General features: G+C 27.8%; 1 protein-coding gene across 1 annotated transcript in view; it reads right to left on the reverse strand.

Annotated features, from left to right (window-relative positions):
• Positions 1-17851, reverse strand: part of LOC129957655 (neither inactivation nor afterpotential protein C-like) — a 170150-nt gene that overhangs the window by 30334 nt on the left and 121965 nt on the right. Inside the window, exons 11-15 of the mRNA XM_056070097.1 lie at positions 15340-15444; positions 13149-13232; positions 11154-11304; positions 7979-8030; positions 2373-2568 (exon numbers count right to left, since the gene is read on the reverse strand). Coding sequence (XP_055926072.1) covers positions 2373-2568; positions 7979-8030; positions 11154-11304; positions 13149-13232; positions 15340-15444 — 588 coding nt within the window. The remainder of the gene's footprint in view (positions 1-2372; positions 2569-7978; positions 8031-11153; positions 11305-13148; positions 13233-15339; positions 15445-17851) is intronic.

Here is a 17851-nt window from a genome sequence, read left to right on the forward strand (position 1 = left end):
AATTTTAATCTGATATTTCCTTTTATAAGCACATACTTAAGTGGAATTCCATAAATTTTGGTAGAACCTGATTTAAAAATCCGTAATTCCTTATATTAGCAATTTCATTGTCTATAATTTTCGAATATAAATAAATTGTCCCTATTATATGAATAGTGTAGTGGTTACATAACTCTACTACCTTCTCTTTTGATAAAACAGATGGCGTTACTTATCCACATCAAGGTATATATCCCATTATCCTTCTTAAGGGTCATTATTACATTGTATTCTTGTGAGTGCCTTGTTTTCTCTTGTGAAATGTGGTACTTAGAAAGCAATTAAATAACTATTCCAGAAATTTGTCAATTATTTTCATCTATCATATAAAGAAGTTATAAAGAGTCACGTTACTCTACAATAGTCTTTTGTTTAAACTTGAAAAACATTAATTTTTGACTATCCCTCTTTTACCGCCTATTCAATTTAGTATTCAGAAGCAATTAAAATGGCTAGTTTTGGGTACACAAGCCTGCGATTTAATTATAATAAAATTCCTTGTGTGTATTTTTTCAACTTTCAGCTGCTCTATTGGGCTTTTAAAATATTAAAAGCAGTGAATTTAATAAATTTATATCTGTATTTAATATGCTTATTGATAGATACAGCCTTAATATAAATTCTTGATTTCATATCATTGTATTTCGCTAGTACCATCTCTTTTGATACAACAGATGGCGTTACCTTATTAAATTCAAGGTATATTGCCCAAGATCCATCTTGGAGATCATTATTAGATTGTATTCAAGTGAGTGTTTGTTTTCTCTTGTGAAATGTAGTAGAAAATAGTTAAATAACTGTTCTTGAAATTTGTCTAATTTATTTCATAATGAAGTTATAAAGAGTCCCTCTACAATAGTCTTTTATTTAAACGTGAGCTTTAGTTTTTTGCAATCCTTCTTTTACTGCCAATTCGATTCAGTATTCAGAAGCAATTAAGAGTGGATAGCTTTGGGTACACAACTCTACAATTTAAAATAATAAAATTGTTTTTATGTATTTTTTTCAACATTCGAATGGTTTATTGGACTTTTAAGATATTTACCAAAAGCAGCGAATTTAATAGATTAGCTTAAGTATTTAATGTGCTTGTTAATAGATACAGCCTATGGTGGAATGAACATCATTATGATCCATGCAGTGGAAGAAAGATGACTTATATTTTCTGGAACGTTTCTTTAAGAATCACATTTCACACAAACAGACACAAAACACGAAAAGACATTAACGCGCGCACACCTTAACAGAACAGCATCTCATCTATTTATAATTACAATTGCAGGGTACTATGGAGTGCGTATCTAATAAGGTATCGCCATCTATGATCCAAAAGTGAAGATAGAGTAATGCAACTGCTACAAGCCTTAATATCAAATTCTTGATTTCATATCATTGTTATTTTATTTCTTTCTTTCAGTTTAAACAAAAACAGAAAACGTTTGTTCTTGAATGAATTGCTTCGAGAATTTAATCCCAATTAAAACTTCACGTCGCTATGGAGAGCTTTACATCTCTGCCCCAATGATTTAAACGAAACTTAAGTTTTTATTTAAGAAATGGGCGGGAAAACTAATTAAAAGTGAAAATTAATTGTGCATTCTCTGTGAAATAAACACTGTGGAAATAAATCTTTTCGACAGGCAAATGCTGAATATGTCTCAGTTTAGTAAACAAAGGGTTTTAAATGAGTTTTAATTTTAATTAAATTAGAACAAATGAATTTACGAAATTTGGGCTAGATGCCAGTGGAATTTGTCCTCATTTCAATTTCAGATAATCCAGTTCCAGAAGTAAGGTTTATCGTTGCTGGATGTCAGAATTTAAATAAAAAAATAATTTGAAATATTTATGATTTTTTGAAAACTGGTTGAAATGCTATTAAATTAAATTTGATTGCGTTTTTTTTAAAAATGATTATCATTTCAAAGCAGTTGAAACAATCTATAAGATGTGATGTTGAAATAAAATGCAATGGAATACATTTTAGCTTTGAAGGTGGAATTCCTATAAAATTATGAAATATTTAGAAAGCACTGCTTAGCTGATATTTGAAATGACATAATTTTTCGCACCATATTTATTTAATCATATTTAATAAATAATTTAGATGCATTAATATTTTAAACTAAGAATTAAATTCTTCTGTGACAAAGTGATGAAGCACTGAATATCAATTTTTAAAACTTTTCAACGACCCCTTAGGTTTTCTTAACAAAGACGTTTATTATAATTAACGCCAGGTAATTAGATGAAATATAGAGCAGAACAATAGACTTAGCAAAATCACTATTTAAAACTGTACGAATTAAATGAACTTTTTCTATTTTTCTTACCTCCTCAGTAAATGAAAGAACACGTAAGGATTGGTAGATGTTCTTGTAACCGGCAATCAGATCTGCGACGTTTTTGGTGGATTTCATGGGCAAATACTTCATAATTGATAACTTGTCTAGACCGAATTCGGCCAGCCTCTTTTCGTTTTTCAGACCTTCAAATACGTAATAGAGGATATGGAAGTTGCTTTCATTCCTGAAGTACCATGAAAGAATAGAAATAATATTTAATATAAGGTGGTGAAAGCATAAATTGAAGAGTAATGAATGGTTACGAATGGTTACAGCTGGCATTAGAAAAGTGATGTTTATATATTGGAGAGACAAAAAGATCATTTACAGAAGCCCTATGAACGAAATATGGAATTTAGTAATAAATACCACAAAATTATCGAGATACTATCAGGTATTGCTCAATATTGTATAATATTGTGTGACATTATATTATATTATTCAGTATTCAACAATATTACAAATATTATTTGATATAAGGTAATATTGTAAAATATGTCTGTACTACTAGGGAAGCGTGTATTAGAAAGCTGGGGCACAAATAAATAAATTACATTTATCTTACGAAAAACAAGCCTATAATTTACTAAATTATACCCATCTGTATGTTTTAAATAAGGCACAACAAAGTCAAAGGAATTCTTTCACTTATCACAAAATTATAGTTTGTTATTTATTTTGTGTTTATTATTGCATTGAAAATATTTACTGCTAGTTTATAAAAGCAATTAAGTTATTAAAAGTTTATTTACTCACACCATTTATCATCACTGTTTTTAATAAGGCACACCAAATTCAAAAGAATTCTTTCAATTATTACAAAATTATAGTTTGCTATTTATTTTGTGTTTATTACTGCATTGCAAATATTTATTATTTAGTTTTTAAAAGCAGTTAAGTTGTTAAAAGTTTATTAAATCTCGCCCATCTGTGCGTTTTCAATAAGGCACAACAAAATCAAAGGAATTCTTTCACTTATCACAAAATTATAGTTTGTTATTTATTTTGTATTAATTGCATTGAAAATATTAACTGTTAGTTTATAAAAGCAAACTGTACGAGAGAAAACTCATGTTCATTTATTAAATAGCGTCCATATATGTAATGCAATAAAACAAAGTCACATTGGAAATCAATTTTCATTATTTTACCATTTTAAACTTAAAAAAACACAATTCTAACAAATTCTTTTTCCTGTTCGAAACTTCATGAAATATGATATAATCCCAGATTTAGAATTTCAATTTCTCTTGATCAAATTCAATAAAAATAAATAATTAGTGGAACAAGTTGTCAGAAATAATTTTTTTCGCTTTGCCCTTTAAAGGATTACAAGCAGTTAAATCACTTTAATATACTTCAAAAGAACTAATTATATAACGAGGCGGCGTCGTTTCTTTATTTTTTTATCAAAAAATTGCCTTTAATGAATCCATCGAAACAGCCAAGCTCTCAATTTAAAAACACACTTGAGTTATAATTAATCCCTAATGTAGAACCGCCAAAACAGAGGTAATTCTGTCTTTAAAACCTTTAAAAAGCGATTTCTTCATTTTTTATTGCTATAGATTAGCTTTATAATTAGGTGTTTTAAAAGTTAAGAAGCCTATTTGAGATAAAAATAAAATATAATTTCATCCCTAAGATGCTTTATTTTATCCGTCTTTTGAATTGAAGCTATTCGAATAAAGAGTTCATAAGCGGGAATTCCAGTAATTAATTAATAATTTAATATTTGAAGACTGGATATTTTTATCAGAATTGATGTTTTTATTAAATTTAGAAGTAGTTGTTATCGAAGAATTATTAATTAAATTTTGTGTTAGGAATCTTAATGAAAAAATAATTAAAAAAACATTCATATAATGTTTTTTTTACTTTTTTTTTTAAATTTGTACAAAACGTAGTTTGATCATTACTTATGATTTCGGCATATCATTGAAAATATCAACAAATATGAAGTATTTGTTATGGTTTTAAAGGAATTTAATGTTAAACCATCAAACACGCTTTGAATATATTTGCTAAAAGGGAATAATTATTTAAAATATAATTTATTATATAATATTATTTTACTTATCATTAATACTTTCAGAACGAAATATTCTAAACATTTTTAAAGTCATCATTTTTAGTTGTTCTAAAGATCTATAAAATCTTTAAAGGATTTCATTTGTAGCTTTTTAAATATTTTATTTATGTAAACAATGCAAAGTATTAACCAAAAAAAAAAATAATCTTATAAATTATTAACAAATATTTTTGAAATTAAAGTAAGTATTGCAAATAATTTATGTATTTTTCTAACTGATTTGCTCTTTGCTATCAACAAATTAGAAAAAAAGAGTAATTATTCTAAAATGATGTCAGTTTTGTGTTTGAAATGGAATACAATATTTTTTCTCAAGTGAATTTGGCTATTTATTATTTTTATAAATAATGTAATCATAACTTTAATTTGCCGGCGTCCTGGCATAGGGGTAGCGCGTCTTCCCCGTGATCTGGGCATCCCGGGTTCGAGTCCCGGTTTGGGCATGGTTGTTCTTCTGTTGTTCTATCTGTGAGATGTGTGAATGTGCCCTCCTGTAAAAAGGGGTTGTGCAAGCGAATGAATGATGCGTGAGTGGCAAAGTCGTACTCTTGGCCCTAGTTGGCGCTGCTATAAAAAATAAGAGACGTCCCCCTCAGGCTTAAATCGCTATCTTCGTAACAGCGGGCTTGTCAGTGGCAAGTGCCATAAGAAACAAACAATAATTTTAATTTTTATGCTAAAAAAACAACCTGAGCTATTTTCACATTCAAAAACTATGTCAGATTGATTCACTGACGTCGTTTTATATTTCCACAGCCAGAAAGTTGGCAATTTTCTTCTTTACAAAAACAATCTACTGGATTTAAAAAAACAAACAAAACACCTCGCTTCCTTTATTATTTCATTTTTTTTCTTTTATTAACAGATAAATAGTTGTGAATAAAGTATTTTGCCTAAAAGTAAAGAAAACTCTCATATCAATATGAAACTGAAGGGTAGATAAATTCATTTAATAAAAAAAAAATTCAATTCATTTACAGCAACACACATACAGGCACACTAGAGGTTATATATATATATATATATATATATATATAATTGTCTCTTATTTCCTAATCCCATTCCACCTTTTTTATTTAATTATTCCTACAAGAGCTCTGTAAAACTGCTATAATCAGCTCCGAGTGAACACTCCAAGTGAATAGACAAAAATCCTTAATGCTTTGTAACATTCTTCCAGAATGCCTAAATTCCCTTATCTAAATCGACGTCTGCCAAACCAATCCAAGTCAGAATCTCATAGTATAAAACCACTGGAGAAAATATTTCGGACTGTTTCCTCTTTTGTTCTTGTGTCGCGCTGTGGATTGACGGATCTCGTCGCTTCTTTCTTGTACATGCTATGCCTCTACGTATGGAATAAATTGGAAGTTTTAAAATTTTCAAAAGCGTCTGCTATCTTCGGCTACTGCTTAAAATAATAAGTTTTAAATACATATATGTAAGCATAATTTTTGAAGCTGAAACAGAGTCGTGTCCGAAGACAGAGAACAATCTTTGAATTTTTAACTTTGTTTTATTTCCATCCCGGGAGGCATAATTTTTCGTACAAGCAGAAGCAACGAGCACAACACAGAACGACACAAGACGAAATGAGGAAAAGCCAATGAAAATTTTATCTCTGTGAATATATACTGTGAGATTTTAATAGGAATTTCCAACAAGTGTCAGTCACAGGTACGGCAATCGTAGGGATCTTTTAGAAGAATTTGTTTAATTCAGCAATATTTTATCCCTTTAATCGGAGCGTGGGAACTTGCCGGCTTGTAGCCGACTCAGCAATTTTAGAACTCGTGTTGAATTAATTAACCCTTTAAAGGGCCATTTTTTTCCAGTCATATTATGTTAAAATATTTTTAGGCTTGAAATTAGAATAAGAAAAGGGATTTATTTAGCTTATTAAACAAATTTAATTTGATTAATTAATAATTAAGTACCAAATCAAGACACATTTTGTGTGAGATAAAGAACTGAAGCATCTAGTTTCTGTCTTTCTAAAAAAATTTGTCAGAACTTATGCCATCTACATAATTTCATACAAAGATTGATAAATTTGGTGGGAAGCATACTTCCCACGGCCCTAGAAAGGGTTAAATAGAAAAAGTGGAATAGGATCAGGAGATAAAAGAATATTTTCGAATGAAGTTATTATGTGCTGAATTGAGCGAAAAATTAGGAAATTAATTAAGTTTAAATTAGATTTTAAAATATCATATATCAAAAATATTTAAAATATTTTTTATAATTTATGTGCTTTATAGTTTATGATAAATAAGATTAGTCATAGATTAATGCCTTATTTTATTTTCGTGGGCTTGGTACTTTGATCTACCTTTTGCTGATATACAAATGCAAATTTTGTAAAAAAATGACAAAAAAAAATCATGAAAAATATTTAACAGTATTCATACAAAGATATAAACTAAGTTATCTATCATTTTAAACCATTATTCATCGTCGGAGAATCATCCATTTTTTTGAAAAAAAGCAGAAAAAAATTAATGAAATTTTCTGCTTTAATGTTTTTTATAGCGAGCGAGAAATAATAAATTATTTAATGAATGGCAAACTCCGCTGTTTTTGATAGTTACCGGTTTTTCGCCACTATTTTTCACGGTTCATCAAATATTGAAGGGACAGATAATCTATTTCACGTGTCAGCTTTCAGCTGAACACTTTTTCGAATGTGTGAAAGCAGGAAAAGTGTCGTTTTTCAAAGTCAGGTCCAGAAAAGGCGCTTCGTCTGCATTACAAAAAAGTTTCAGCTGCAAATTTTCGTTAGTAAGCATAATTTGATGGATGTTAAACTAATCAATTTGTTTAATAATTTCCTATATTTATGTTACTATATACAAAGAAAAGTAATTCCTGACTTTCACACAAATAATAGACAATGTAGAGTTAATTTGATGGTTTGTGGTGTTTTACACATTTTTTCAAAATATATGTTTATGAAAATTATTAAAAAAAAACACTGATAACTTTAAAAAAAGCTTTAAAAATTGATACAAACTTAAACGAATTACAATCACATTTTCAAAGAAGTTTCAAATATTAATTTTGTTTAATGTTTTGATATCTGAATTAAAACCAAACGAAACTATTGTGTAATAATCTTTCATTAAAATAAAATTCACATTTTGTGCAACAAATATTAATGCTTTTATTTATTATGGTGCTTAGTATATTTTTTAAATGAAATATTCTTTGATGGTATAATGCTTTTAATAGAATTATAGCATTTAAACAGATATTACAAGAGCAAAAATTATTTTGATTCATCGAAAAAAGAATTAAAAACAAACACCCGAAAAGAATTTTATAATAATTTATAAATTTTTCAAAAGCACTTTTATCATAATTGCAATAGTTAAAGCGTTTTAATCTAATGTTTTCAGTTTTTTTAAGATTGAGAATGTTTAGAAATTTTTTTAAAAAAAATGACAAAATTGTTTTGAATTACATATTTCATAATTCCAAGAATTCCAAGAGTTATACTTACTGAGGTGTACAACTGATTCTTGTTCTATCTAGAAGTGTAGCTTCAATGATACCTGAAAAAGAAATATTTATTAAAGATGACATGCACTATCTTTTGTATTTAAAGTTAATTATTCGAATTAGTACTGATTAATCAGTTAATTATCATTCTTTCCTTATCATTCCGATTCCTTTGTTATCAATGTGTTTCACAAACTATATATTTGCTGACATACACTATGAACAAATGACACCAATTTAAAAAAAATGCAGAAAAATATTTAAAGACCATTTTTGTAATCCTCAGAAAAAGCAATTTTGTAATAAATAAATATTTGCTAAATAAAAGTGGTCAATAAAAAAGTTGTAAATGATCAATCTTTGAATTCATACGTGTTATTTGCACAATCAATTTTTAATGAGGATCAGCAATAATATTCATAGATGTACTTGATTGTAGCAATTTACTAGAACTTGAGGGCTATGATTGTAGCAATTTACCAGAACTTGAGGGCTATGATTGTAGCAATTTACTAGAACTTGAGGGCTATGATTGTAGTAATTTACCAGAACTTGAGGGCCATGATTGCAGTAATTAAGCAGCACTTGAGGACTATGATTGTAGTAATTTACCAGAATTTGATTACCATGTTGTAGCAATTTACCAGAATTTGATTGCCATGTTGTAGCAATTTACCAGAATTTGATTGCCAGGATTGTAGTAATTTACCAGAATTTGATTGCCAGGATTGTAGTAATTTACCAGAATCTGATTGCCAGGATGCAGTAATTTAGCAGAACTTGAGGGCTAGTATAAATAATTGGCGGAATTGTTTTATAACGAATTTTTTTTATAGAAAAAAATTCTTTTCAGATTTTAGTGATATGTATTTCTTAAATGAGACGTTTCTCATAGAATTAATAAGAAAGTAATATATTTATACTTTATTAAGTTATATTCTTAAAATTTAATTTAAGTTAATCATGTTTTTACTTTTTTTGATTTGAGCTATTTTTGTGAATTAATTATTCATATTTAGAGGTTTAAAACCAGATACGACTTATCCACAGGTTTCATTAAATTGAGTTTGATAATAGAATCATATTGAGATTGGAAATTTTTTTTTTTGGCCATAATAAATCAGAAAATGTTCTAGATGCCTTATTTTGGATAGCTGTGCAGGTCAAAAATTTAACTTCCTCTGTTCATTAGAATATGTTAGCTGGATCAACGTGTCAAGCATTGAAGACTATCTCAATTTATTTTTCAAAGTCTCTTTTATCCCTTTCTCAGCTATCAAGCCATCAGCTTTAAATGCAGCGCAGCAAGACAGGCGCACCACCATAAAATGACACCTAGGACAAATATAAAAAAGCAGCCGCCTATCACCCTTTTTTAAAAAGACAATCCTTACTATCCTCATTCCCCCCTTCCCCCAAATATGCGTTATATCGGGAAATGAAGAGCTGAGGTTAACCCTGTATAATTAAATAAAACTTATTTGAATTAATATGGTTTACTATTCGGACAATATATCTTAATTATTCTGGAATATTAAATAACTATTAAAGAAAATGTTATTAAAGAAAACATACCTTAAGAATTCTAGAAATTTTTCTTTCGTTGAAGTAATTTTAAGATGGTAATTCAATTGTCGAAGTCTTAGTTATTGAAAATATAAATATAAAAAAAAAAAATGTGAGCAGAATGCTGATTAAAATATTTATTTTTCAGGTTGAAATTGTTAAGAAAATTAGTTTAAATTCTTTTTTTAAAAATCGAAATATATTATTTTGTAATTAAATAAAGATTGCGACATTAGAATACAGCACGTTTTAAAAATAAAGCTACGAATTCGACCCTATACTTCAGTATATGAAAATGTTTCGAATTTTTATGAAATGTATTTGTTCTGGCGCGAATGAGATTACTATTAGTGTAGAGAAGTTGTCAATGTCCATTACAGAAAAAAATTATATAATTATTGATCAGAAAACTCTAATTGAAACAGTATGACAGAGTTGTAACCCGGCGAGAAATCCATTTTCAAAACGAAAACTAATATTATGGCCCAGAAAATGTTTTATTTGAACATTCAAAGAAATAAATTCATTCTAGTTCCACAACAAGCAAAAATATCCAACTCATAAATAGTTGGTAATTTTACACATACCATTTTTTATCACAAAAAAATTTATAATTTATATATTTTACATTTTATTAGTACTGGTATTTATTTATTTATTCGCTTTTTATCTCATTCAGATTAGTTTATAGTAAATCTAATAACTATTAGATTTACTATAAACTATTGGCTATTAGATATTTAAAAAAAGTATTTATTCTTTTGTTGATTACAAGGAATGTTCTTCAAATTGAAATATGACCTTCTGAACTCATTTATAAAGACATAATTCACTCTGAATCGAATTGTATCAAATACAACTCGCATGATTCGTTTATATTATAACAATATATTTGCCTTTGGTTCTCATTTAAAAAAAATCAAATTTTTACCACCGGAATCCTAATATTAGATTCGATATGCGAGTGCTAAAACTCAAATACAATTTTGAATTTGAGAAGTTTAAATCTATTGAGGTAATACAATAAGATCAAAGAATCATTATTTTTATTTTTGAAAAGTTTTATATTAATTACTGGGAATTAGGGATTGAAGAAAGGTACTTTTTTTCTTAAATGCATTAAATTTATTTCATATTTTGCACCCTATGATAATAGCGGCCAAGCATCTTCCCCGACTACTCTACACTAGTTTCGACACTGGCAGCAAATATAGCGTTCATTGCTTTTTATTTTCTGAAAAAAAAAATTACTACTTCATCTGATATATAAACATCATTCTTAAAAACTTCGTTAATATAAAAGTATTTCATCATTCTTAACTACTTCGATAATATAAAAGTATATTTCACATTCTTAACAACTTCGTTATTATAAAAGTATATTTCATTATTCTTAACAACTTCGTTAATATAAAAGTATATTTCATTATTATTAACAATTTCGTTAATATAAAAGTATATTTCATCATTATTAACAACTTCGTTAATATAAAAGTATATTTCATCATTATTAACAACTTCGTTAATATAAAAGTATATTTGAAAAATTTGCAAAACTTTTTTCGTAATAGATAAACTAGAAACCAATAAACAGGCAAAGTACAACTCACCTCCGGTTATTTTTCCTGTTTTAGTAAAGGTCACGGCTACAGTTTTGAATAAGCGACTTGCGTTTTGATTATAACTGGTGCGAGCAGATCCGAAAGCGTCGAGCAAAGGACACAGCTGTTGAATCTTCTCTGCCATTGCGATGCAGCCGCTCTGAAAAAAAAAGTTATAAAAATAAACATCGTTTGTTGTGACTCGCTCTGCTCGATTTCGAAAACTTTTCGATTCTCGAAAAAGTGTGGTTCGGCTCTCTAGTTATTTCACTCATTTGGTTATCGGTTTAAATTTCCATTAAAAGCAGCTGGAATTTTGAATCAAGTTTTCTCGACCGTTTTTAATAAATAAATGTTAACTCATATATGCCAAATGCACTATATTTTTTATTCTTAATTAATTTAATATGTATGGGTTATTAATAAAAAAAACATTTATTTTAAACTATCGCAAAACTGATTTAACTATTAGTTTTGAAGATTAAAAATTTGTATTTATATTAAAAGCAGAATTTATACTAAAATTTGCAAAATCGTTTGCAATTGTTAATACATATTTATAGTAACAGATATATTGAAGTAATTTCATTCAATACGATAATTTATGTTATAAATTGAACTTCTAAGCATGATTTAATTTCTCAAAAAAAGAGTTTTTGTAGCTTAAATCTCAATTTATAATAATTTTTAAGCTAAAACTTTAAAAAATGCATCCCTAATTTGAAAATTCTTGAGGTATAAGTTATTTCAAACTGTCGAGAACGAGATTTATTTACTAATTTTGAAGATTAAAAAAATTTATTTATATTGCCAGAATCAAAAGAGAATTTATTCTAAAATTTGCAAAATCGTTTGCAATCGTTTGCAATCGTTAATAATTCAAGTAATTTTATTCAATTCGTTAATTTATGCTACAAATATAACTTCTAGGCATGATTTAATTTTTCTGAAAAGAGAATGTTTATAACTTAAATCTCATTTCCTAATAATTTTTAAGCTGAAACTTTTAAAAATGCATCCGTAATTTGAAAATTCTTGAAGTATCAGTTATTTTTAACTATCGAGAAACTAATTTATCTGCTAGTTTTGAAGATTAGAGAATTTTATTGATATTGCTAGAAACATAATTTATTCTTAAATTTACAAAATGTTTGAAATTGTCAATACATATTTATAGTAACAGATATATATTCAAGTAATTTCATTCAGTACGAAAATGTTGGCTATAAATTTAACTTCAAAGCATACTTTAACTTCTCTAAAAAGATAATGTTATAGCTTAAATCTCATTTTCTAATAATTTTTAAGTTAAAACTTTTAAAAATGCATCCGTACTTTGAAAATCATTGAGGTATAAGTTGATTTAAACTATCAAGAAACTGATTTATCTACTAATTTTAAAGAGTAGAAAATTTTATTGATATTACCAGAAATAGAATTTATTCTAAAATTTACAAAATCCTTTGCAATTGTTAATACATATTTATAGTAATAAATATATTCAAGTAATTTTATTCAATAGGCAATTTATGCTATAAATTTCACTTCTAAGCATGATTTAATTTCTTTAAAAGATAATGTTTATAGCTTGAGTATCATTGCCTAATAATTTTGAAGCTAAAACTTTTAAATTAATATGCATCCGTAATTTGAAAATGCTCGAGGCATTTGTTATTTGCAATTTCAACTTGCAGGAAATAATTTGCTAAAGCGCTAGGGTAAGGCTTATTTCATTTCACAATAGGTTTTAAATTTAATTTATGATTACGAAAAAAGCAAAGAATGAATCATTAATAATTTTCGCATATTTGACAATAAATTTTAAAAAACTTGTTTTTTATTCATATATTAAAAAGAGAATTCCATTTGCTATTCATATATTAAAAAGAGATAGAATTCCATTTGCAGTTTTTCTTCTCTTCTACAGATTGCCATTTTAAATATGTAAAATCCGTTGAACATTAAGAGTCCAGCAGACGATATAATTAGATGATTCATACTCACAGGACTCAAGAATGCCAGCTGATTTATTATCTGCGTGGTAGAAAACGATTTTCCGCTTCCACATTTTCCAAACGTTATTATAACCTAAAAAGAGAAATATCAAGACCGTTAAGCGCCATTATCCTTTATAAACTGCCTGTCTTTCTATTCAGAGATGATTCGAAATCAGAAAAGAAAGACTGTTCTTTGCGTTTTTGAAATGTATAGAGTTCTGTAATCATATCCGTTATAGCATCTCGCCCACGAAATTTCTTTTGAATTACATACAGTGTTCATCTACAATCCAGTTCATCTTTCTCATTTAATAATACATTTTTGCTTCAATTTAGTTATACATTTTGTATATTTCTAGCTTTCAGTTAATATGAAGAATGAATTTCTAGAAGATTTAACTCTGAGCTTTCTGCAAATATATCATATGACTGCTATAAAACGGGTTAGTTGCTTGAACTCCGATGAATTACATACATTAGATGAAAAAAGAATTTTTTAATGCATATTAATGGTGCCAATTTATGTAATATTACAGTCTCTCGACAAACATATATCGGATTGTTGGCCAAATGTGCAGCAAAATGACATATTGTATTGCATAATGAATACAATTGTGACTAACATTTCGGCTGCATTTATTGTGTTTTTATTTTGCACATACTTTTTGAGTAAAAATGTTATTATTAAATATTTATTATTTATTATTTTTGATGTTACAAAGTGAAACGGGTTAAATAGATGATTCGAATTAAAGGAAAATGTTATTAAATAAATTAGTGAAAATTAAAAAAAAACGTATTAAAAAGAGACAGTAAAACTTATAAAAAATTCTAATATTCGAATAAGGATTTTACTACAGGAAAGAATATGTATAAAATAATTAACTGTTATTTTAATTCACACACACAAAAAATTGTTCTTAAAGTGATGAACAAAAATTACAATTTCTTGATTTACCACTGATCAGCAATTTGGCCATTTATCAAGCAAAGTGTAACAGATTGCTTTTAAAAATAAAGGTGACACACACACACACACACATACGCGCGCGCGCGCGCGAATTTCTTTTTGCTTGGAATGTGTGTCACATTCATACTGCACTGTACTTATAATGAGTGTGTTTTAAGGAATTTTCTTTATTATGTCCTTCACTCTATCTTAACTTCCTTATAAAACTATCTCCAACTTCTTCAGTCTTTATGTCTTTACTTAAACTCTCATATTTTTGATAAATAATTCATTTGGGACTTTTCAGAATAGTAATAAAGATAAATATTTTTTTACTGTTTAAAGTTTTTGATAGTTTTTTTTACATTTTATTTTTTAATTATGGTTATAAATTAATAGATTGATATTTAAATTCTCTAGATAATGAAATATTGTATATCATCAGCAATACCAAAGTATACAAAATTTCAAAGCTCTAGTACATCAAAAAGTGAGGGAAAAATTGATTACAAAGTCCCATTTTTTATTGCTTAATAATATTCTCAGATCCTTTAGCCTTCAGATGATACCAAGATGTTGTCAATATTCGAAATATTACTCGAGTTATAATTATTTTTCTTGAGGTGCTTTCATTAAAAACTCTAGTTACGGCGTTCTTAAAACTCATTTTATGAAGAATGATATTTTTCCACTATGTTGCTTCATTCAAACAATCATAAATCAACAAGAAATTAACCAAATACAGTTAATTATATATCAAAATAATCTGTATGAAATAGCGGATGTTTTGTGCCTCAATCAAAGTTATATTTATAAAAATAAATTTTTGATAGCTGTTTAAAAGCTAAAATTACAGATAAAATCTCGCTTTTTCTATTCATCGTTGATGAAAAAATCGTTTAAAAAAACTATACATTTTTATAACTTGCTTGAGGCAGACAACATGAAGACTAATATTAGGTATAATTTCCAACTAGAATTGTGTGTCTGTACAAATTAGAATTTAAGATATCATGTTTCAAAAAATAGGCTAATTAGCTCATTAAATATTATTTAATTAATTAATAATTAGTGTAATGTGGTTTTTTCTCGCAGAAATGAGTTTAAACATATATTAATAACCTACTGCGAAAAAACTGAATTTTTAAAGTTAAAATTTAAAAAAAAATCTTCAAGTGTGTACGTACACCTTAAAAGAAAAAAAAATCGCTTTTATTTTAAATTTAACTTTTTTACAAAGTTACCATACTTGGGATCGTTTATGATGCAACATTTGCTGATAGGCTCTGTCAGCTACAGCGAATACATGAGGCGGATTGTCTGATCTGGCCTTTTCCCAATATTGCACTTGGATCTAAAAGAAAAGAACAATATGTTACTTGCAATATCTTTGTTCAAAGTAAACATAGCATAATTCGTATTTTTTATTACATTTATACAGTGATATATAAAGACAAATAAGGAAATAATGTTTTACAATTCACTACAATTGTTTAGCATTTTTCTTACTGACTATACAAATACTATTCTAACAGGCAACTTAACAGAATTATAGGATTTTTGCAATTTTAATGTTTCAGTAATTATTGTAGATTCTGTCCAACTATTAGATATATTGAAATACAGTTAATGGAATAAATCTAGTTTGGATAATATATCATTCAATATATATCTAGTTTCCCAAATGTCTACACAATGATATAAATAATTTACCACATATTTAGAATATTGGTTAAAGAATATCTGAAAGTATTGAAGACTGCGAAATCTATATCTGCAAGTCTTGACACATATGCAACATTTCAGCAAATTTGTAGCCTAATATATAATGAGATTTTTGTATTTTAGAGAATTTTCCGACATATTAATTTTTCCTACATTTTATCATTAACTTCGTCTGAAGATGATTTTCAATAACATTAGATCAATATTAGCACTTTTCTATTTTTTCATACGCGCAGTATTGAGAAAGTATAGTAATCGTCAAAATCGCGAAATTTTTACGAATTTCCACGGTTTAGACATCCCTGCGTTCTAAAAACACATTTTTAGAAAATGGCCGTCTGTTTATGTGGCTGTGACAAAGATAGCTCTGCCGGCGTCCTTGCATAGGGGAGCGCATCTTCCCCGTGATCTGGGCGTCCCGGGTTTGAATCCCGGTTCGGGCATGGTTGTCCTTCATCTGTGTTCTATCTGTGAGGTGTGTGAATGTGCCCTCTGTAAAAAGGGGTTATGCAAGCGAATGTGTGGTTTCATCTTCATATGAGCTAGAAGTCAGACTTCTGCCCTCGGGTACTCAGGGGTCTTTACCCTCAGAAGCGACTGTACCCTCTTTTCGTGGTAACGTGGACACGACATCATCAAAGATAGGTCTAAAACGCTGTGAGCTATATGGTTAAAATTTAGTATACGGACTTTAAAATAAATTTGCAGATTTCTCAATTTGCTCATAGGAAGTGTCTGTCCGGCTATTTGAATATAAGTTGACACGATGATTACTAAACAAAGGGATCTGGATAGATAAAACTTGGCGTATAGATTTAACATCTTTAATGTAAACACCTATCAAGTTTTGAGCCAAAGCTTACAACTGGTCGACTGTTTTTAGTCTGTTCTTAAAAAAATGTAAACAAAAATGTCAAAACAGCAATGACTTAAATATATGAATTTTAGTATAGGATTTTGTAACTAACAAACTACTGCAATTTTGTGTCATACTTTTGTTTCAATCGGTTCAGAAAAACATGTCTAAAACACAAATTCGATTTTTGGGTACTATTTCCAGATGACAGAGATTAGTCGCCAAATAACTCGCCAAAGATGACACAGCAGATTCAGTAAAAATGCTAAATTCACACCAAAAGGTAATATTTTGTAACTATTGTACACCAATGCTATGTAAGTCTTTCTCTGGCATGACAAGTTTATTAGAGAATATACGAGAAAGTTTGGGGCAAACTACTCCCGTTATTTATTAGATTTATTCTAATAATTTTAAATCTTTGTATATTGGTTTAATATTCATTAAGCCGAATTCTGTAACTTTATTTGAAATTGTTCCAGTATCTTAATGCCATACATTTTTTATGTGTTTTAATTATTATCATCGATATGATGCAGTCCATTGAAATGAAAGTTAGTTGTTCTAGTACAAACAACAGTAACTAACTTTGGTTGTTAGTTCTAGTACAAACAACCAGACAACCCAAGGATATTTCTATTTCGCGGTTTATATGATTTTACTATTGTCGGAATATGAGGATTTTTCCCAACCTCAATGATATTATCAATGGAAAATTCTAATTACCTTGAAGATTATTTTACACCTTTATTCTGTTGTATCACCACAAATGTGATGCTTGTATTGATTATCAATGAGAATATTTATTTATCTTAGAATGAACATTATAGAAATATTTCAGTAACTGATAAATTAAGGCTTATGAAGTGTATGCGACTTCGAAAGAAAATTCAAAAAATAAAATAGATATTTAATAAATTAACAAAAATATTAATAATTGTCTTCTCTTACTCTATTTAAACAATTGTAAAGGGTTTTATGCGTGTAATAATAACTTTACTGGTTTCTTACAACTTTGATATTACTAAAGCTGATTTGCTGCATAGTATTTATGAAGGATATTACTCTAATGTTAATTAATTCCCTGATTTCTTACAAATTCTATCTATTACAATTCTATGTACAAGCATATTATATTTGTAACAATTTTGAAGAGTATTATTCATATAATGATGATTTC

The sequence above is a fragment of the Argiope bruennichi genome, chromosome 11 (assembly GCF_947563725.1).
Source record: "Argiope bruennichi chromosome 11, qqArgBrue1.1, whole genome shotgun sequence".
Lineage (NCBI taxonomy): Eukaryota > Metazoa > Arthropoda > Arachnida > Araneae > Araneidae > Argiope > Argiope bruennichi.